At 51.6% G+C, this 21,607-nt stretch overlaps 3 protein-coding genes across 6 annotated transcripts; 2 read left to right on the top strand and 1 right to left on the bottom strand.

The window, feature by feature from the left end:
* The first annotated feature begins 1,563 nt into the window (after positions 1–1,563).
* On the top strand, positions 1,564–5,946 carry B3gat3 (beta-1,3-glucuronyltransferase 3). Its single transcript, NM_001246684.1, is given in 5 exon segments — positions 1,564–1,684; positions 2,928–3,102; positions 4,251–4,611; positions 4,793–5,083; positions 5,450–5,946. Coding segments are annotated over 5 exon segments (1,008 nt in total). The 5' UTR covers positions 1,564–1,602; the 3' UTR covers positions 5,549–5,946.
* A 150-nt stretch (positions 5,947–6,096) lies between these two features.
* Rom1 (retinal outer segment membrane protein 1) lies at positions 6,097–8,192 on the bottom strand. Its single transcript, XM_027408335.2, has 3 exons — positions 7,287–8,192; positions 6,662–6,908; positions 6,097–6,570 (listed from the first exon to the last, which is right to left on the bottom strand). Exons 1-3 carry the CDS (start codon positions 7,874–7,876, stop codon positions 6,352–6,354), a joined length of 1,056 nt encoding a protein of 351 aa, XP_027264136.1. The 5' UTR covers positions 7,877–8,192; the 3' UTR covers positions 6,097–6,351.
* A 170-nt stretch (positions 8,193–8,362) lies between these two features.
* Positions 8,363–21,287, top strand: Eml3 (EMAP like 3). Of its 4 annotated transcripts, none has more exons than XM_027408329.2 (22): positions 8,366–8,657; positions 9,476–9,647; positions 9,721–9,981; positions 10,075–10,188; positions 11,571–11,638; positions 11,791–11,914; positions 12,137–12,307; positions 12,473–12,542; positions 12,629–12,739; positions 13,150–13,245; positions 15,833–15,988; positions 16,130–16,271; positions 16,633–16,784; positions 16,867–16,992; positions 17,072–17,203; positions 17,764–17,831; positions 18,339–18,427; positions 18,499–18,596; positions 18,730–18,817; positions 20,274–20,372; positions 20,619–20,749; positions 20,835–21,287. In XM_027408329.2, the coding sequence occupies exons 1-22, from the start codon at positions 8,636–8,638 to the stop codon at positions 21,036–21,038; spliced, it is 2,694 nt and encodes an 897-aa protein (XP_027264130.1). In that variant the 5' UTR covers positions 8,366–8,635; the 3' UTR covers positions 21,039–21,287. The 4 variants fall into 4 exon arrangements, with proteins under 4 accessions (XP_027264133.1, XP_027264130.1, XP_027264131.1 ...); XM_027408330.2 differs by having other exon boundaries at positions 8,367–8,657; positions 9,724–9,981; XM_027408331.2 differs by lacking the exon at positions 8,366–8,657 and adding an exon at positions 8,761–8,968.
* The last annotated feature ends 320 nt before the right edge of the window (positions 21,288–21,607 follow it).

Below are 21,607 nucleotides of genomic sequence, written 5' to 3'. Positions count from 1 at the left end.
GTAGCCTTGGCTGTCCTGGAACTATCACTATAGACCAGGCTGGCGTTGAACCCATAGAAATTTGCCTGCTTCTGCCTCTTGAGTGCTGGAGTCAAAGGTGTGCACTACCATCTGGCCTCAGTTGTCTTGTTTTAAAGTGGGCTTAGTAAGTGGTGATCAGAGCTAATGGGGTCTCTTGGATGGAAATCAATACAGGATCAAATGTCCTGAAACTCACTCTGTGGATTAGATTAGGCTGGCCTCAAACTTGAGATCTTCCTGCCTCTGCCTTCCAAGGGCCGGAATTAAAGGCGTGTGCCACCACCACCTGGCTGTCAATAGCACTTTTAAAATTTACTGTTTATTTGGTTTTTCAAGACATGGTTTCTCTGTGTAGTATTTTGGCTGGCCTGGAATTCATAGAGATCTGCTTGTCTCTGCCTTCCGGAGTTCTGGAACTAAAGTCATGCGCCACCAACGCCTGGCCCTAACTAGTTTTATAACTCAGATTAACCCATATTTTAAACCTGCATTCTTTTATGTGGCTTTGTTACTTTTATTCTGTATTCCCCATCCTGCTTTCTTTGACTAGCTGGTGACTCTGTCTTCCTTCCAGAGCAGTAGTGATTATAGCTAAATGAAAGACTTTTGAATATTTTCATCATAATGATGTAGCATTGAGGAAGTGTTTACTGATATGAACATTAATTTTCCTTTTGTGTTTTCTTTACGTATTGAAACAATATAACAAGTCAGTATGTGTATGAGACAGGGTTCCAGGTAGCCTAGGCTGACCCTCTGAATTCTCCACCTTAATATGTAATGGAAGAGCTTGCATCCACTTGCCATGTTGTGCTGGGACTGACATGCACCACTCCCCTAGGTTTATGTTGGTGATATAAACCAGTGGGTACTAGATAAGCACTCTACAGACTGAGCGACTTCCCCCACTAAGTATGTAAATTAAATGTTAGTAAGTAACTGACAGTTTATAAACTTGGTATCCTTTTACCTCAGAAAACATTTTACATTACCATTCATAATAGTACCAAAATTATAGTTATGAAGTAGCAAGGAGAATAGCTTTATTAACCCTTTATTAAAGGGTTGCAACATTAGGAAGATTGAGAACCAATGGAATAGACCCAGCTAAACTGTCCAGTACCTGGCAGGCCATAGATTTCATTCATTGGTTGAACAAGTATTGAAAGACAGTTTCTTTGAAAAGCCAATGCTGGTGCCAGATGCTGACGGATGAATGGGTGTCTAGAAGACCCAGGGGAAGGGGCGGGACTTGTTCTCAATTCCGAGTTCCACATCCAGCTAGATCCCACGTGCTCCTACCAAGGTTCTGACTGCCACTGTGAACGCTTGACGCAGCGGACGTGGCGTCATCTCCCTGGTTGGCCCACCAGGAGGAGGGACCGGAAGTTATCTTGGGGAGGGGGGGGTGCTACTGGCCGGAAGTGGTCCCGGGTGGTGCTCGGGGGTTCTCTGGAACTACAGGGGAGTGCTGGGAAGGCGGGGCTCAGGGCGGGGCGGGGCCCGCGGGAGGGCCGAGGGACGGGCGGACCCTGTCCCTGCCGGTCCCCGGCGGACCCCGCCTGCCCCGGCGGCGCGGCCATGAAGCTGAAGCTGAAGAACGTGTTTCTTGCCTACTTCCTGGTGTCGATCGCCGGCCTCCTCTACGCTCTGGTGCAGCTTGGTGAGCGGGGAGGGGCGGGGCGGGATGCGGGGGGCCGGCCCTAGGCGCAGGGACGGCCGGCCTAGCCGACGCCTGCCTCCCGCTCGGCCCTCTGGACACTCTCCGTGGTCTGCGTCTCCGCGGATGCCAGCCGGGCAGCGAAAGGCGCCGCCGCCGCTGTCGGGCACCCCTCCTCTCTCTGCCGCTCAGACCCGCTTGCTGACAGATTTTTGAAAATCCTATCTTCGTTCTCCCCTCAAGCTCTTGACCTGCAGAGCTTACCCCCCAAAAAACTATCTATTTCTCATCCTTCAGGTTTTAGGCCAGATGTCACCGTAGAGAGGACTTCTAACCATCTTAGCTCAAGTAACCCTTCTTAGTCCCGATCCCTTTTTCCCTCGAGACTGTCCTGGCACTCACCCTGTAGACTAGGCTGGCCGAACTCACACAGATCCGACTGCCTCAGTGAGTTCGTGAGCGGTTCAGACTTTTCTATTCCTTCTTAGTCTAGAAGGTAAAATCATGATCAAGGGTAGAAAGACTGACAGATTATCAGCCCAATATACAAGTTAAAATAATAGCAGGGCTGGATAATTCAGCACCAGCAAGTTTGAGGCGCTGGGTTGGAGGCTCAGCAAAGAAAACAAAAGTGACAGATGGAATTAACAATGCAGAGCTGAACCAGGCAGTGGTGGCCTATGCGTTTAACTCCAGCAGTGAGTTCCAGGATAGCCAAGGCTACACAGACAAACCTTGTCTCAAACAACAATAACAAAAAAAAAAAAAAAGAGTTGAGTATGGTGACCCACCATTTGGAAAACAGGCTAATGAGTTAATGTGTGAGGTCAACTTGGGCTATATAGCAAGACCTTATCTTTTGTTGTTTCTTTTCAAGACAGGGTTTCTCTGTGAAACAGTTCTGGTTGTCCTGGAACTCACTCTGTAGACCAGGCTGGCCTTGAACTCACAGAGAAGTGCTGGGATTAAAGGATTTGCCACCACAGCCTTTGCTGCCACCAGCAGCAAGACCCTATCTTAAAACAACAATAAAAGAAAGATAAAGATAAAAGTGCTTGCTAGTGAATTCCCTGCTACAAAAAAAAAAAAAAAAAAAAAAAAAAAAAAGGTTAAAAGAAAAGGTTAAAAGGGAAGTCCTGAATTCACTAGGAGTTAGAAAGATTTTGGCTCTGGGTTGTTGAACTACTTACTATCTTGTGGTTGTCTGCCCCAATTCCCATTCTCTGTTGATGCTTCCTGGGACCAGGCCAGCCATGTGACTGCCTCCCTCCGCTTCGAGCTGCAGCTGAGCAGCTTCGACAGAAGGACCTGAGGATTTCCCAGTTGCAAGCTGATCTCCGTCGACCACCCCCTGTCCCAGCCCAGCCCCCTGAGCCCGAGGCTCTGCCCACTATCTATGTCATTACCCCCACCTATGCCAGGTATGGCTCTGGTACACTCGAGGTCTGCATCTACCAAGATGTGTTAATTATGAATTTGGGGAGGCATTGAACTAGGGGGTGATCTTTAAACTAGAGCTTGCAAAATGTTATGATGAATGGTCTACCTTTACTCAGATTGGCGGGAAAATTACCTTTCTAGAAAAATGGACAAAGGGATAATAGGAAGTGGATTACCTTACTGAATTTTTGGTAAACTTTTTTTTTTTTTTTTTTTTTTTTTTTTTTTTTATCTTCCCTGAGGCAGGGTTTCTGATGCAGCCCTAGCTGTCCTGGAATTAGCTCTGTAGACCTGGCTGACCTTTAACTCAGAGACTAGCTGGAGTGCTGGGTTTAAGGTGTGAGCCACTGCTACCCCTCTACCAGATCTGAGTTACTGCTAAACTTTAAAAGAGGACAATAAAGTTGGAAAGGAAATTTGAGCTGACAATGAATTAACTCCTCTTTGGAATTTCTTGGTTAGAAAGTTCTAACACTTTGATTAGCTCCAGGTGTGGTAGTTGACATCCTAGCATTCACTAGGCCCTGACAGTGATCCCCAGCAGGGTGTTGTAGAAAGGGGCAGGTAATTTACCAGCTTTTAGAAATGTTTTGCCTGGCGGTGGTGTGTCACACGCCTTTAATCTCAGCACTTGGGAAGCAGAGGTAGGTGGATCTCTTGAGTTTGAGGCCAGCCTGGTCTACAGAGTGAGTTCCAGGACAGCTAGACAGCTAGGGCTACTCAGAGAAACCAGCCTAACAACATGAATCCCTGTATTGAAAATCAGGACAAACTATAAAATTATTCAAACCCAGATCTATTTGATTCCAAATCATGTGTCCTATATTCTTACCCTAGCCTGAGTCCTCAGGTTGAAGAGAGTGGTGACCTGGTCTGGAAAGGCAGGGAAGGTCAGCATCTGCACGAAATTGACATTCAAGAGGGAGGCAACTTGGCAGTCTCATGATTCTTTTTTGAATACCTGAAGCCCTGAGTTCTGTCCTAAATAACATATGCACACATCCAAAGCTTGGGCACTGGTGAAGGAAAATCCAGGGAGATGCTAACAGTGGCCAGGAGCAGCTATTATCCTAAGTGCTGTGGGCCAAGGTTGCCTGGTCCCTTCCTTCCTGCATCTCTCCCCCTGCAGGCTGGTACAGAAGGCAGAGCTGGTTCGGCTGTCCCAGACCCTGAGCCTGGTGCCCCGTCTACACTGGCTGCTGGTGGAGGACGCTGAGAGCCCTACCCCGCTGGTCTCGGGGCTGCTGGCTGCCTCTGGTCTCCTCTTCACACACCTGGCTGTCCTAACCCCCAAGGCTCAGCGGCTTAGGGAAGGCGAGCCAGGATGGGTTCGGCCCCGAGGAGTAGAACAGCGCAACAAGGCCCTGGACTGGCTCCGAGGCAAAGGGGGTGCTGTTGGCGGGGAGAAAGACCCACCACCACCAGGGACCCAGGGAGTGGTGTATTTTGCTGATGATGACAACACCTACAGCCGGGAGCTCTTTAAGGAGGTGAGCCCTGGATGAAGATGGGGAAAGAGACCAGGTAGCAGCAGCTTCCTTCTTTATCTTGCTCACCAGTATTGGGGTAGGGTACTGGGTGAAGGTGGGGAGCAGTGGGGAGAGGCGTCAGAGAACAAAGTGGTTCTTTCCCTTGGGCCACCACTCTTGTTTCTTTTCTCATCTCCATTAGATGCGTTGGACTCGTGGTGTCTCAGTGTGGCCTGTGGGGCTGGTGGGCGGCCTGCGATTTGAGGGTCCTCGGGTACAGGATGGCCGGGTTGTGGGTTTCCACACAGCATGGGAACCCAACAGGCCCTTTCCCCTGGACATGGCGGGATTTGCTGTTGCCCTGCCCTTGCTGTTGGCTAAGCCCAATGCCCAGTTTGATGCAACTGCACCCCGGGGCCACTTGGAGAGTAGTCTCCTGAGCCATCTTGTGGATCCCAAGGACCTAGAGCCACGGGCTGCCAACTGTACTCAGGTAAGAGGATGGAGAAACCAGCTCTGGGATGAGCCGTTAATAGGAGGAGTGAGAATGGGTGTTTGAACCAGGAGAATCGCCCCAGATCTCTGGTCAGCTTTGATTTTTTTCTGTTGAAAAGACTACTGAGAGTCAGGACGGACAGGGCTCCTGCCACTTCATCTTACAGACTTCTGTGAAGCCCTGTGTGTATCAGAGGGTCAAGGAACAGAGCCCCATTTGAGAGGCAGTGAAGTTCCCCCACCCCATACTTCACACATGATATACCAACTCTGAATATAGAAGGGGGCTGGTGGCATCCATTCTAGATCACATACCCCAGGGACCTGGGCATGGCTGGCTCTGACCCTAACCCTTCCTTCACAGGTACTAGTGTGGCACACACGGACAGAGAAACCTAAGATGAAGCAGGAGGAGCAGCTGCAGCGGCAGGGCCAGGGCTCAGACCCAGCCATTGAGGTGTGATGGCAGCCTCACCCTGACTTCTACCTTATTTTAGGCACATACCTTGTGGGACTGGGCTCCAGGCCAGTCCAGGATGTGGTTTTTTAAAAAGACCTGACCCCTCAGAACCAGAGGCAGCCCCTCCAACCACAGGGTGTGGCCCAGCTGCTTCCCTCCCTTCCCCCAGCCTGCCATGTGGCACTGCCCACAGGCTGGGGACAAGCAGTTGTATTGAGCCAGGTCAGCCCCATCTGGGGTGGAGCAGGACAGATGGACTCAGGAGGGAGGGTGGCTGAGGGAACTGGGTAACTTATTGGGGACAAGCATGCACTGGGGGGCTAGAGGAGCTGGGCTGGACCCTCCCCACCTGAGCATGCGGATCCTCTTCCTACCTCTAGAATAAAGAATCTCAACCTGGAGGGCTTCGTGTTTCCCTTCACTTGGCAAACCTCCTTGCTGGTCTCTACACCCAAGAGATATAGGCAACCTGTTCCTACACAGGCTGGTTCCTCCTCTGCACAGACATCAGTCCTTCAGGCCCCATCCCCTAGACAAGAGAGAGCAGTGGCTTCCATCCAAAAACTTTATTTGAGAATCTGTACACTAGAAAGAGTCTCCAGTCCTTTGGGTGTCACTTTCCGGCCACCCTGATCTATTCTCAATCTTGGTGGGTTTGGCTGCAGAGGCTGGGCTCCAGGATACCTGGACTCCTCCTCGTTCTAGTCTATCTCTGACTGCTCTAACTCCTGTAACCTCTCCTCCCCCGAGCCTGAGTAAAGTTTTCCATATTTGTCCACTTCCCCCGCCCCCCACACTTTAGGTTACTAGGCCTCAGGTAGAACCTCCTTGGGAGGTTCCTCTTCTGGTAGGGCCTCTTCAGGTGCTGGCTTGTGGGCAGTCCCTCCCTGTAGCCATGCAGTTTTCAGTATATCTCGCAGCCCACCAGGAAAAAGATAGCCCTGGGTCTCTCCTTCCCCATCAATGACTCCTCCAAGCCCCTCCAGCGCTGTCTGCAAGTACCGCAAACCAAGGAGCACTAGAGCCTGTGGGGAAGCAGATAGAAAGAGTGATGGTTAGTGCATTTGTGACCACAGGGCTGGAAGTGGAAGGAGGTGGGGCCCTTGGCTGACTGACCTGCAGCAAGAAGGTGACAGCCAGCATGCTTCCCAGTGTGCCCGACAAACCCTGCAGGTGCCCCAGCAGCACCTCATGGCACCCTTGGGCCCAGAGGTTTAGGTTGGGCTGTCGAGGATCGAAGAGCAGATGGGCATAGGGATCTGAGAGTCGGCTTTGCAGGCAAGGCCGGGGTGAGTGAGGGTTGCAACAGGAGAAGGGGACTCCATCAATTAGGTATAACCCTTCCACATTGCTCTGGATCCGGCTGCAAGGGTAGAGTAATATTGTTAGATGGCTGCAGACAGAGGCCTAAAGGGGCAGCTGAGGGCAGGGACAGTTGAAAAAAATACTGTAAAACATCATGCTGAGTGCTTTACTATCCAAGCATGCTTAATTAATTTATCTCCACAACTTTGTAAGATAGGAGCCTATCTGGGAGATAAAGACAGGTATAGCTATCTCCGTTTTACAGGTGAAGAATGGGCCTAGAGTGGTTTGGCGACATGCCCTGGACGGCACAGCTGATAAATAGAAGAGTAATCGATTCTCTCAACCATATGCTCTATTGCATGTCTGGGTGAGAATTTCAAGATAAGGGGAGTCTAGGGAGGAGAAGGAAAAGAGAAACAAATCGATCACTCACTCAACCACATCTTGGTCACTGGGGTCCAGGTAACGGTTGCTGACCCATTGGACACCAAACCAATCCTTGTAGCCATGACGTCCGCAACAGTGGTACCTTAACTGCAACTCATCCATCAGTCGTTTGGCCTGACAGTAGCCAGGCACCTCTGTGTCCTTGTAGTGAACCAAGGCAGCCTCCAGACCTTCCTCCAGTCCCTGGTGCAGACTTACAGGCAAAATCAGGGTTAGCCCCAAGGCAAGGGCCAGCAACCCACCGCCTGCAGCTGTGCCAGCTGCCAGCAGTGGACTCAGGACCCCTCGCCAAGGAGGGTATCGAGCTGCATCCAGACTCGCCCGGCTGGCTCCTGCGCCCCCTAGTCCTGTGCCTAGAGCCACCGCTCCTGCTGCCAGGGCAGTCTGGGGCAGGGCAGGGAATGGACAAGAGGGAGCCAGGAAGGTGCCAAGGTTCCACAGCTGTGCCAGGAGGTGCCCGCTACAGAGGAGGGTGAGGCCACCGGCCAGTGCCAGCAGCCAGGAGAGGAGCCAGAGCCCCTGCGCCAGACGGATACGGGGTTGGAGGGGCAGCACCACGGGCAGCACCGGCGCCATCTCCCATCTCTGCCCAAGGAAGTGAAGAGCCGTCGGGGTTGGGGGTTGGCTGGGGCATGCAGAATGCTGAATCAGCCCAGCCTGGCTTCAGTAGGACTAATGCCATCCTGACCCCAATACCCTGGGCATCCTCCCACTCCAGCCTTAATAACCCTCTGCTAGCCCCAATTCAGGATGCCTTAGTCTTGCCCTTTAGTAGAGTCCCCGCCCCCAGGCAGAAGGCCCATTTCGTGACCCCGCCCTGGCCTTTCGCGGAAGTGAGAGTTTGTTCGCCCGGCTCCGGGTTTAGAGACCCAGTCCTCAGGCTCTGCGTTCCCTCCCAAGTCCTCTGGGAGCCTCGGGCCCGGAAGCCCGGCTAGAGCCCAGCGGGGTGAGGGGTCAGCCGGGTGTCCCCGCCCCCGACCAGAGCCTGGGGGGGGACCGGACAGGGAAGGGTTACCTGGCGGCCCGCCCCCGCTCCGGCCCGCCCCCCTCCCGCGCTTGCTGGCGACTCCGGGTCCCGCGCCTGTTTGTGCTGCGGCGCTGGGGCTCGGGTCGGCCCTGTCACCGCATCCCGGGGAGCTTACCCCGGGAGAGTAGCAGGCCCAGGTTCCACAACACCCCCTCCAACCCTTGCCTCCGCGCCCGACAGCGCCCCCCGGGGGTGGCACGGCATCCCTCCGCGCGCGCGCCGGGGGTGCTTCCTTCCCCTCTCCCCAGCCATGGCCCCCGCGGCTTAGACGCCTCCGCCGCCGCTGCTCGGAGGAACGCGGGGGCCGGATGGACGGGGCTGCAGGGCCCGGTGAGTATGGGGCGGGGCGGGCGGCGTGGCCCGGATTCCGGGAGCGCCAGCCTGACGGGCGCTGCCAGTGCTGGACGGCTGTCCGGTGGCGTGCCCGCGTGCTCTTGCACTCCAGGGGCTCTGAGCATCCTCCTCAGTTCCTAAGAACCTCCAACTGTCACTTAGGACTTCCTTAATGCCATTCTACTCCTTGGTTCTCTTGAGTTTCCCTGACCGCTGTGTCACTCTGGGCCTCTTCTCCGAGAATTCCGGCTCTTCGTATTTGTGACTCCCACAGTTACATTGGGATGTACACTAACTGCTCTCCGCTGGTACTCTTTACCGTCACCAGATCTTGTTCCTTACACCGTGGCCCCTCAGGCTGACTTTACTGCCGCCCTGTCCACTTTCTAGCTTGACTGCTTTTGCATTTGGTAGAGACTTGGGCTTGCTGGTGGGATGTGAGGGCTGTAGTTCCTCACTAGTTTTGCCTTTGCAGCTCTCTCCCTGTCTGGCTCCCACGTACCTCGGCAGTATTCCATACCGCCATTCTCCCCCCCTCCGCCCGCACCCCCCCCCACCACTTCATGGTACTCCCTGTCTATGCGGAGGCTGGGGTAGCAGCAGGAATGCCAGGCTCACTGCATGCCCTGCTACGAGGAGGCTCTTGATCTTCTAGCCTCTGTCTTTCCCCCTCTGGATAAGCCTCCGAAGCTTTGGACTGTTTGAAAGAGGTCGTCCTGTTGGACAATTGGGTTGTAAAGTTGGACAGGAGGACAGAACCCCCTTAATCTTCCACGTAGTGGCACTTTTCTGAGTGTCTGTTGCTCCTTCTCTAGGTGAGGGCCCTGCTCATGAGACACTGCAGACCTTGAGCCAGAGGCTTCGGGTGCAGGAAGAAGAGATGGAGCTGGTAAAGGCAGCCCTGGCAGAAGCGCTTCGCTTGCTGCGGCTGCATGGCCCCTCCACCTCCCTGCAGAGCTCTGGCACACCAGCTCCAACAAGGGACAGGTATGCATGTCAGCACACTCATTCTTCCTTCCTGGGAACTTTGAGGCATCAACTTGATTTGCTGTCTCCCTAGCAGCATTACAGCTCCCCCGGGCCTGCCACCTACATGCAGCCCTTCCTTGGTGAGCCGAGGCACCCAGACGGAGGAAAAATTGGAGATGGAGTCATCCTCTGGACCACCTGGCCTGAGCAATGGGCCTCCAGCTCTTCCAGGAGCCAGTGAAGAGCCTAGTGGGACCCAGTCTGAAGGAGGGTGCAGCAGCAGCAGTGGGGCAGGCTCCCCTGGCCCCCCAGGGGTCCTTAGGCCTGTGCAGCCCCTTCAGCGTTCTGACACGTATGTGTGTCCCGTGATGGAAGCTGAGGGGGTGGGAAGGCTAGGAAGCAGGACTGTTAAGCTTGATTTCACTTTTTCATTCTGCCCCACCAGGCCACGAAGAAATTCCTCCTCCTCTTCATCCCCCTCAGAGCGGCCCAGGCAGAAACTCTCTAGGAAGGCGGCTTCCTCCGCCAACCTGCTATTGCGGTCAGGGAGCACAGAGAGGTGGGTAAGCCTTCTCCTCCTGCCTCAGTTTGCTGTACCCCAGCCCAGTTTCTTGACTTTCTCCATTCCTGGGTGGGGTGGGTGACCTCATGAGCCAGCAGGAAGAAAGAAACAAAGCATTCCTTGGGATTCCTGCAGTGTTCTGGGCACTGTGCTAAAACTCTCCTCCATGTCATTTAGGCCCTGTAGCATCTTTGGTGAGTAGGTTGTCTCTTGTGTTCTCCACTGACCAGGTGAAACAGGCCCAGAGAGGGCAATCAGTTGCCTGAGGTCACACAGTCAAGCTCTGAACCCGGTTTTTCCTGATTCTAGTTCTGCTAACCTTTTCATATCACAAAATCCCTTTCAAAATTCTAGGAGCTCAAAGCTTCCATGACATTTTTTGTTGTTGTTTGTTGTTGTTGTTTTTTGGTTTTTTTGCTTTTGTTTTTTTTTCAAGTCAGGGTTTCTCTGTATTACTTTGGAGGTTGTCCTGGAACTTGCTCTGTAGACCAGGCTGGCCTCGAACTCAGAGAGATCCTCCTGCCTCTGCCTCCTGAGTGCTGGGTTTAAAGGCATGTGCCACCAACGTCTGGCTTATTTAGTTGAAACAGGTTCTTACATTATAGCCTGGGTTGGCCTAAAATTCATTTTGTTGCCCAGACTGGCTTAAAAGGCATGATAGTTCTCCTTTCGTGGCCTCTGGAGTGCTGGGAAGAGAGAGACCTGGTAGCTCTGGTGGTTTTTCACAGATGGCTGTTCTCAGAGCGTCATCTGATACCCCTCTCCCTACAAAGATCTGTTCTGCCCACTTCTGTACTACAAGGGAACATTCCAGAGCCAAGAAGTGTTGTCTTAGTGGACCTGAAGGTCCACTCTAGCTTTGTCCTTTCTTGGCTTCTCCTTTATTCTCTGAAGACCCATTGTCAGCTTACCATCTAGTGACAGTGACCTTTGGAATTCACTTGTCGCTTTCCTTTTGGGAGATTTTTGCCTACCTCCTAGATTCTTGAAAGGCAGGGCTGGTGTACACTCTGGTTTCATTTTTGACCCCGCTTTACAGATACGGGAATATAAAGGTCAGTAGAGGCCTAGAAAAAAGGGCACAGGCTGCTTGTTTCATGGTCCTGTTCTCTCATCTTTATATTGCCTTCTCGTTCTTCTTCCCCTTTCTCCTCCCCGTCTCTTTGCTTCTTTTTTAGCCTCCATCCCACTTCTTTCCCTCCTTCCTCTCTTTCTTTCTTTGGAACTAAAAGTCCCCATCTCTCTAGAGCCCTGTTACTCTGACAGCGACCCCACACCAGCAGGCTGACTGGCGTGAACCTCCTGTCAGTATCTTGCCCCACCCATCTCAGGTATTGGGACTTGATCCTAGTCTTTACGCTTTTACCTCTTCCCAATAGCCGTGGGAGCAAAGACCCCCTCTCCAGCCCCGGGGGTCCTGGATCTCGGAGGAGCAATTATAATTTGGGTATGTACAGAGAGGCAGAGGGAGGAACTTGGATGATGGAATTAAGGTTTGGGCTATAGCCCTAGGAGCTGCTTTGGGGATGTGTCAGGTATGGCGGGTATGCTGCGTTGACCTTCTGGAAGGGAGGCTCACTTCTCTGCTTGTCTCTGTAGAAGGCATTTCAGTGAAGATGTTCCTTCGTGGCCGCCCCATCACTATGTACATTCCATCTGGCATCCGAAGTCTTGAGGAGCTGCCCAGTGGCCCACCCCCGGAGACCCTCAGCCTTGACTGGGTGTATCCTATCCCTTCCAGTTCCATGGGAACTACCCCTTCCCACTATGGATCCCCCTTCTTTCTTTAGTTTCTTTCTGTGTCTGTGGGGACGGGAAGTCCTCTGAACCATCCCGCCCTGTCGTGGATGGTAATGCCAAGAAGGAGCTTTGCCATTTTGACGCTTCACTCTTTTTCCTCCTGCCTTTGGTCTGGCCCTTTCCTTGACCGTGGTCCCCAACACAGTTATGGGTACAGGGGCCGTGACTCTCGCTCTAATCTGTTTGTGCTGCGCTCTGGGGAGGTGGTCTACTTTATTGCCTGTGTAGTGGTGCTGTACCGGCCTGGGGGCGGCCCAGGGGGTCCTGGAGGTGGCGGCCAGAGACATTACCGGGGTCACACAGACTGCGTTCGATGGTGAGGGTCTTGGGGTTTGGGGCTGGTGGGCTTTGCAGGGAGAGGGTCTGGCTGGGGGTGGAAGGGCAGAAAAGACAGTTGCCTTGCTGCTTCTTAAGCAAGGACAAGGTGCCTTGGGTGGTCTTGAGAGACCCCCTTTCCTAGAGTTCTCCTCCCTCTACTTAGCCTTGCTGTTCACCCTGATGGTGTTCGTGTAGCCTCAGGACAGACAGCTGGAGTAGACAAGGATGGGAAGGTAAGGCCAAGTCAGAATATCAGGCAGCCAGGATGGACTTAAAGACCAGCTTTTCTTCATAGTTCTGATCTCTTCTTTTCCACTAGCCCTTACAGCCTGTGGTTCACATCTGGGACTCAGAGACACTCCTAAAGCTGCAGGAGATTGGACTGGGTGCCTTTGAGCGTGGTGTGGGGGCCTTGGCTTTTTCAGCAGTGGTGAGCTGGGCACAAAGCTTCTAGACCCCTATTTGTTTGTTTTTTTGAGGCAGGGTTTCTGTGCCTTAGGTTGACTTCTAACTCAATATGTGGGGTGAGGGTGTCTATGTGGGGAGAGGGTGTCTTTGAACTCTTGATCCTTCTGCCTCTAGCCTCTACCCACCAAGAGATATAGGCATAAGCCATTATGTCTTGCTAGATCCTTCTTCTTGCTTAGGACACTCTTTGATTTTACCAGGAAGCCTGGGGAAAGTTCTGGTGCCCTAGGCTCACCAGAGTACTCCAGAAATTCTCCTGAGAAAGAGATACCTGTCGACTTCTTTTGCCCTCCCAGCCTGTGATAGGACCTCTGTCTAATGTTGGGAATGTCCAGACCTCCCAAGCTCATGGTGTTGTGTCCCCATCCTCAGGACCAGGGTGCTTTTCTTTGTGTGGTGGATGATTCCAATGAGCACATGCTGTCAGTGTGGGATTGCAGCCGGGGAGTGAAGCTTGCTGAGATCAAGGTGAGAAGCCTAGGTGGTTTCCAAATCTGGGGTAGGGTGGGAACGGTGGAATACAGACAGTTCCAAGCTTGCTTACACATACACTTCCTTTCCGACTAGGGCAAAAAGCTCGAAACACTCCGTTCTCTAAGCTTTTGTTTGTTTGTTTGTTTTTTGTTTTTCAAGACAGGGTTTCTCTGTGGCTTTAGAGGCTGTCCTGGAACTAGCTCTTGTAGAACAGGCTGGTCTCGAACTCACAGAGATCAGCCTACCTCTGCCTCTCTAGTGCTGGGATTAAAGGTGTGTGCCACCACTGCCCGGCAGCTTTTGTTTGTTTGTTTGTTTGTTTCTTTTTTTTTTTTTAAAGATTTTATTTATTATGCATACAACATTCTGCTTCCATGTATATCTGCACACCAGAAGAGGGCACTAGATCTCATAACAGATGGTTGTGAGCCACCATGTGGTTGCTGGGAATTGAACTCAGGACCTCTGGAAGAGCAGCCAGTGCTCTTAACCTCTGAGCCATCTCTCCAACCCAGAAATTTTACTGTTTTTTTTTTTTTTTTTTTTTTTTTTTTTTTTTGGTTTTTCGAGACAGGGTTTCTCTGTGTAGCTTTGGAGCCTATCCTGGCACTCGCTCTGGAGACCAGGCTGGCTTTGAACTCACAAGAGATCCACCTGCCTCTGCCTCCCGAGTGCTGGGATCAAAGGTGTGCACCACTAATGCCCAGCTTTTGTTTCTTAATCTATGAATTAGGAACTATAGAAGTTCTAGTAGGGAATATAAGTTTTAGGGGATCAGTTCTTTTTTTCTTTGCAGTATTGAGGGTCAAACCTGGGCCTTGAGTATTCGAGGCAAGCATTCTACCACTGCTCTACAGCTCCAGCCTTCTACCAGAGCCTTGAAGGAAGAATTATCCTGGGGCCATAGGGCTTTTGTAGACCAGCTGTCAGGATGCAGATTGAGTTAAAGAGTAGACTTTGGGGGCTGGAGAGATGGCTCAGAGCTTAAGAGCACTGACTGCTCTTCCAGAGGTCCTGAGTTCAATTCCCAGCAACCACATGGTGGCTCACAACCATCCCTTATGAGATCTGGTGCCCTCTTCTGGTGTGCAGATATACATGGAAGCAGAATGTTGTATACATAATAAATAAATAAAATCTTAAAAAGAGTAGACTTTGGTGGTGGCACAAGCCTGTGATATCAGCCACTCTGAAGACAGCAGAGGGAAGAAGGCTGGGGATAGAGCCCAATAGTAGAGTGTTTACCTAGCATACACAAGGCCCTAAGTTAAATCAATCTCACTACTGCAATACAAATAAATTAAAGAGTCAAGAGCTAGATGTAGTGGTTCATGCCTGTAATTTCAGCACTTGAAAACTGAAGTAGGATCACCGAGAATTCTAGGCCAGGCTGGCCTATAGTGTAAGAAGTTGGTCAACAAACAGCAAATCAAAAAAAAAAAAAAAAAAAAAAAGCTGTTCAAAGTTCATCCTCAGTTGCTCCAGGACAAGCAGAGGTACATGAGACTCTGTCACAAGAAACAAAAAACAAACAAAAATGCTGGGCAGGCGTGGTGATACACACACACCCTTTTTTTAAAAAATTTAAATTAGACAAGCTTGCTTCACATATCAATCCCAGTTCCCTCTCCCTCTCCCCCCCCCCACCTCCTTAATCCCCCCCAACCCCCTACCCTATCCCCCCTCAGCTTCCCAGGGAGGGTGAGGCCCTCCATGGCGGATCTCCAAAGTCTGTCATATCATCCCAGGGCAGGGCCTAGGCCTTCCCCCATGTGTCCAGGCTGAGAGAGCACCCCTCCATATGGAATGGGCTCCCAAGTCCATTGGTACGCCATGGATAAATACTGACTTACTACCGGAGGTCCCACAGATTGCCGAGGCCTCCTCACTGACACCCACATTCAGGGGGTCTGGATCAGTTCCATGCTGGCCTCTTAGCTATCATTCTGGGGTCCATAAGCTCACCTTATTCAGGCCAGCTGTTTCTGTGGGTTTCACCAGCCCGGTCTTGACACCTTTGCTCATCACTCCTCACTCTGTACAACTGGGTTCCAGGAGTTCAGTTCAGTGTTTAGCTATGGGTATCTGCCTCTGCTTCCATCAGCCACTGGATGAAGGCTCTAGGGTGGCATATAAAGTAGTCATCAATCTCATTATTGGGGAAGGGCATTTAGGTTAACCTCTCCACTATTGCTTAGATTGCCAGTTGGTGTCATCCTTGTAGATCTCTGGAAATCTCCCTAGTGCCAGATCTCTCCTCAACCTATAATGGCTTCCTCTATTATGGAATCTCTCATCCTGCTCTCTTCTATTCTTACCCGACTCAATCTTCCTGCTCCCCCATGCCCTCTTCTCCCCTCCTCTTCTCCCCCTGGTGGTACACACCTTTAACTCCAAAACTTGGGAGGCAGAGGTAGGCAGGTTTCTGAGTTTGAGGCCAGCCTGATCTACAAAGTGAGTTCCAAGATGGCCAGGGCTACACTGAGAAAAACAAAAACAAACAAACAAACAAACAATGCATCAAAACAGTGAGGGTGCTCAGGGCTTAGGGTGGCTGAATCAAGTGTCTTCCTTTCTTCAGAGTACAAATGACTCAGTCCTGGCTGTTGGCTTCAGCCCTCGTGACAGCAGCTGTATTGTCACCAGTGGAAAATCTCATGTTCACTTTTGGAACTGGAGTGGTGGAGCAGGGGTTCCTGGGAATGGGACCCTCACCCGGAAACAGGGTGTTTTTGGGGTGAGGTGTGGATGGGTGAGGTGTTGGGGAGGGAGGTGGGACTGAGTACTGTAGACTCTTAATGTGCCCCAGCACCCCCAGCTGCCCTGTGACATCTGGGCTTTGACTTCCACTTTGACCTCTGATCTCTGTCCCCTCCAGAAATACAAGAAACCCAAGTTTATTCCTTGCTTTGTGTTCCTCCCTGATGGGGACATTCTCACGGGAGACTCCGAGGGGAACATTCTCACTTGGGGGCGGAGTGTCTCTGATTCCAAGACCCCAGGCAGGGGTGGGACCAAAGGTATGTGGTTGGGGATAACATCTAGGATGTTTGTATATCAGAAATACTGTGGAAACAGAGCAGAGAGTTTCCAACATTTTTATCTTGAGAACTGATAAACCCTCTGGGTGGCTAGTCTAGAATGGTGGGGAGCCATATGGTAAAGGAGAGAAGGCTAGGGACTTGGGTTTGTCAGATCTCAGGTTCCAGGTTCAGTTTTGCCACTATTACTATGAGCTGAATTGGCAATTGCTAAGCTTAGAGTGTCTTCTGTAGGTGCTCAGTAGCTGGGAGTTATCTTGTGTTGTGATGGTCTAAGCTGCCCCTTTTCCCTACTTCCGCAAACTCTAAGAGCATCACTTACCTAGGGCTTTACCAACAGAGACCTACACAATCGTGGCCCAGGCCCATGCTCATGAAGGGTCCATCTTTGCCCTGTGTCTCCGACGGGATGGGACCGTGCTTAGTGGTGGTGGGAGGGACCGACGGCTGGTACAGTGGGGGCCTGGGTTGGTGGCCCTCCAGGAGGCTGAGGTGAGAGATGGGCTGGGGTCAAGGAAGGGAGGGGGAGAGGGAATGGTCAGTGGGCTTTTGACATTCTGTTATTACTCTGTAGATTCCAGAACACTTTGGGGCTGTGAGGGCCATTGCTGAAGGGCTTGGCTCCGAGCTTCTGGTGGGAACCACGAAGAATGCATTACTGAGAGGAGATCTGGCTCAGGGCTTCTCTCCAGTTATTCAGGTTGGGGAGCCAAAAGCCATGGGAAGAAATAGGGAAGGGAGTTGGAAGAGCAGTGGTGACAAACGATGATCTGCTGCAGGGCCACACTGATGAGCTGTGGGGACTGTGTACACATCCCTCCCAGAACCGCTTCCTCACCTGTGGCCATGACCGGCAGCTCTGCCTGTGGGATGGGGAAGGCCACGCACTGGCCTGGAGTATGGACTTAAAGGTAGAGTCAGCTGCCTTTGGTCCACCATGTAACACCTGCTCTTACTCCCTAACATTGCCCCTCCAGTTGTGTTATAGTCATAGGCTATTCAAATATGAATTCTGTACAGACTGGCAAAAGTGATGCCTTGTGCTACCTGGGCATTGCCGTTGCCTCAGGCCTCATCTTGGTTCATCAGCTGTAGCACAGTTAAGTGGTTTCAGTATATTTCCCGTACTAGGGTCTGAGAGACCTGTCTATCCCAGGTTTCCATGCCCCCTTGTCTCTGGTTGCCTTGGGAGAATCCTTTGAAGTTACTAAGATGACAAGGTGCCCATCTAACTTCCCTTACTTGAAAGTCATCTTCTTTTATTAAACTTAGCATTTATATACATACTTAGTGTGACCCAGGCTCTTTTCTCCCCCAACTCCCAGGCCCCCAACCTCTGTATCCTCATGTCTCTAGTATTTCCCCTTATGCTTTCATGTGTGTCCTACTGTTCTCTCCACCCCTGTCCCTTGAAGCCTCTCCCTTTGTCTCATAGGCCCCTTAGAAAGGTATTTTCCTTCTCTTTTCCCAGGAGACGGGTCTGTGTGCTGACTTCCATCCAAGTGGGGCAGTTGTGGTTGTAGGACTGAACACAGGGAGGTGAGAGAACACCAGGTCTCCTATGAAGAAAAGCAGGGAGTTCTGGGAAGGGTTCCTGGTAACAAGGGAAGGGACAAGAGGTGACCAAGGCTAACTTAAGGGTTGAACCACACCTTTTTGTGTTTGGGTGCTTTTCTGCAACCCAGGCCTCCCTTCTCCTGCTGTCACCAAGCCTTCCGCAGCTATATTCTTGAGTCTGGGAGCAGAATGGGGTGTCAGGCCAGGATGGGGAAGCAGTGGGATGGGGAGGGGTGCGTGTGGGTGGGCAAACAGGGAAGTGGCAGGCTTACTGACTCCACAGAGTTTGTGAGGTAGACCTGGTCTGTAGTTTCTGACTTCTTTTCCAGGAGGCATCAGAAGCCTTCCCTCAGCTTCTGTTTGCCCTCAGCCTCTTCCCATTCCTCAGCCTAAGAGTCCAATGGTGACCTCTGCCCTGCCCAGGGTCTCCCTGGGGGTGGGTGGGCTCACATCCTGCCCTCTTCACTTCCCTCCCTTCTCCCTTTTCAGGTGGTTGGTTTTGGACACAGAAACCAGAGAGATTGTGTCTGATGTCACTGATGGCAATGAACAGCTCTCAGTTGTCCGGTACAGCCCAGGTGGGAGCCACCCCCACCCTGGACTTGGATCCTGCTCTGGCTCTTCTGTGTCTGAATAACTCTCTTTGTAGATGGGTTGTACCTGGCTATTGGTTCCCATGACAACATGATCTACATCTATAGCGTCTCCAGTTGTGGTACTAAGTCTAGCCGCTTTGGCAGATGTATGGTAAGGATGCTAGGTTGGAAGGTGGGGTTTGTTAATTGTACAGAGTCATAGGGGTCTGATGGATTAATTAAGGTCTAGTCTGGGGATGGGAAATGGTAGCTATCTTGTCCAATTCTTGACTCTTGTTCCCCAGGGACACTCCAGTTTTATCACTCACCTTGACTGGTCCAAGGATGGGAATTTCATCATGTCCAATTCTGGGGACTATGAGATTCTTTACTGTGAGTGGCAGGGTGATGGGGATAATTGCAGTGTGTGTTTTTGTTTTGGTTTGTTTGTTTTTGTTTTGCATCAGGCTGGTCTGGTTTTTTTTTTTTTTTTTTTTTTTTTTGGTTTTTCGAGGTAGGGCTTCTCTGTGGCTTTGGAGCCTTGTCCTGGAACTAGCTTTTGTAGACCAGCCTGGTCTCGAACTCAAAGATCCGCCTGCCTCTGCCTCCCGAGCGCTGGGATTAAAGGCGTGTGCCACCAACACCTGGCTTGGCCTGGAATTCTCTATGTGGCCCACGCTGCCTTCACCTTTGTCATCTTCTTAGTTATGTCTCCTAAGTGATTATAGATGGGGTGCTGATAGGAGGCTTCCAGTCAGGAGGGGTGACGGTATTGAAGGTGCATCAAGCAGAGGGACTGATATGGAGGTGGAAAGGAGCTGGAATTGTGCACAGGAGGGATCCTGTGACTAGGTAAAATACAGTTCACACCATGTCTTCTTTCCACAACAATTCCAGGAAGTTGAAAAATGTTCCAGGTATGGTAGTGTACGCCTTTAATCCCTGAATTTGGGAGGCAGAGACAGGCAGATGGATCTCTATGAGTTCAAGGCCAGCCTGTCTACGTAGTGAGTTCCAGGCAAGTCAAGGCGACTTAGCAAGACCCTGTCTCAAAAAAACAAAACAAAAAACCCAGCAATGGGGGCACATACCTTTAATCCCAACACTTAGCAGGCAGATATCTGAGCTTAAGGCCAGCCTGGTCAACACTGTAAATTACAGGACAGCCAGGGCTACAAAGAGAAACCCTGACTTGAAAAACCAAAAAACAACCCCCTCAAAAAAAAAAAAAAAAAAAAAAAAAAGCCATGCAGTAAGAAAAGGTTGTCTTAGTATAATTTCTCAGGGCAAGTGTGGAGGGGCTAACTTATTTAGGAAGGAAAAACTGATTGGAAACTGTTAGAACTTTATCCAGAGGTTGAGGCAGGAGGGTGGGGAGTTCCAGGCATGACTAGGCTAGGCTCTTTCTCTTCAAGAAAGGGTTTCCTCAATTTTGCCCTGGCTTTCCTAGAACTTGCTTTGTAGACCAGGGGGGACCCAAACTCAGAAATCTGTCTGCCTCTGGCCTTTAATTCCAGTGCTGGGATTAAAGGCATACACCATCATGCTGGGTGTGCTTAGACTATCTTTCTTTCTTTCTTTTTTTTTTTTTTTTGAGACTGGGTTTCTTTGTCTTGGCCCTTGGCTATCCTAGAACTAGGTTTGTAGACCAGGCTGGCCTTGAACTCACAGAGCCTCTATCTCCAGAGTGCTGGGACTAAAGGTGTGTAACAACCATCCTGGCTGGACTTAGATTGTCTTAAAGTCAAACGAAATCAAACTACAGTGAGAACTCAGAAATCACATAGTGAGGTTCATAATGGATCAGGTCACCTTCCCAGCTGAGCTGGTTGGGGCAATTTCTACCTAGGGGACGTGGCTGGAGGCTGCAAGCTTCTAAGGAATCGCTATGAGAGCAGAGACCGGGAGTGGGCTACCTACACCTGTGTGCTAGGCTTCCACGTGTATGGTAAGTAGTGAAGCCAGCATGCAGCCGAGCCCTTTAGCAGGGCTGGGAAAAGAAGGTGGAACCCATTCTTGGATCAGAATGTTGGGTGTGTGTCATGTGTCATGGCGGGGGGGGGGGGAGAGGCAAATCCAGGCCAACAGGTCCCTTTGGGAATGGAGAGGATTGTCTGGAGGTAGCCTGGAAATCCTAAGCACTGCAGCTCTAGGTTGTGGAAAGTGCCCTGGCTGAGGCTACCTGTTGTGTTAGGTGTGTGGCCTGATGGCTCTGATGGGACAGACATCAACTCCCTTTGCCGCTCCCACAATGAACGTGTGGTGGCTGTAGCAGACGACTTCTGCAAAGTACACCTTTTCCAGTATCCGTGCGCTCGAGCCAAGGTGAGTCTTTAGAGGACCGTTGGGCCCCAGTGGGTAGTCTTGGGACCCTATCACTGCTGTGACTGTACATTTTTTTCTGGTGCAGGCGCCAAGCCGTATGTACTCAGGCCACGGCAGTCACGTGACTAGCGTCCGGTTCACGCATGACGACTCATACCTCGTCTCCCTAGGTGGCAAGGACGCCAGTATCTTTCAGTGGCGAGTGTTGGGCGCTGGGGGCTCTGGGCCCTCTCCTGTCACGCCTTCTAGAACTCCCTCTCTGTCCCCTGCCTCCTCCCTGGACGTGTGATGAATGCTGGATGGTTTTGTCCCTCTGGTACTGTGGCCTTGCCCCGCCCTGGCCAAAACCCCTAGGACCAAGTGCAGCCCTTTTCCTGGGCTGGCTTTTTCTTTGATTTCAGTACATTCCCAGTTGCGCATTTTCCTGGAGGGGCGAACCGCCCCATTGCACACACGATAACGACTCGCTGGCTGAACCAGGCAACCCCAGCTCTGACTCCCTTTGCCTGGTGAGGGGCAATAAAAAGAAAGAAAGTCACCGCTTGGTGCTTTTGTGGAGTGCGGCGGTTGCCTCAGGGGCCCGGTAGGGTTGGGATGAAAGAAAAAAGTGCAGGGCGGGAAGGGAAAAAAGGAGCTCGGACCAAATATGCAAATAACAGGCAAAGCGGCTTGCAAATAACCTCAAGAAGCGCGAGGGTGCGCGCGCGCCTTGCGAGGCCACTGTCGGAGCTGCAGGGACACATAGAGTAAAGAGTTAAATGCGGCTCCCTGCCGCCCTCGGGGGCGGGGTCGAGCTGCAACGGAAATAACCGAGCGCGGGGCCGCGGCTGAGCGAAAAGAGCCGAGTTCCTTCCGGAA

Source organism: Cricetulus griseus, chromosome 3, assembly GCF_003668045.3.
Source record: "Cricetulus griseus strain 17A/GY chromosome 3, alternate assembly CriGri-PICRH-1.0, whole genome shotgun sequence".
Lineage (NCBI taxonomy): Eukaryota > Metazoa > Chordata > Mammalia > Rodentia > Cricetidae > Cricetulus > Cricetulus griseus.
This window is presented reverse-complemented; position numbering and strand designations above follow the sequence as displayed.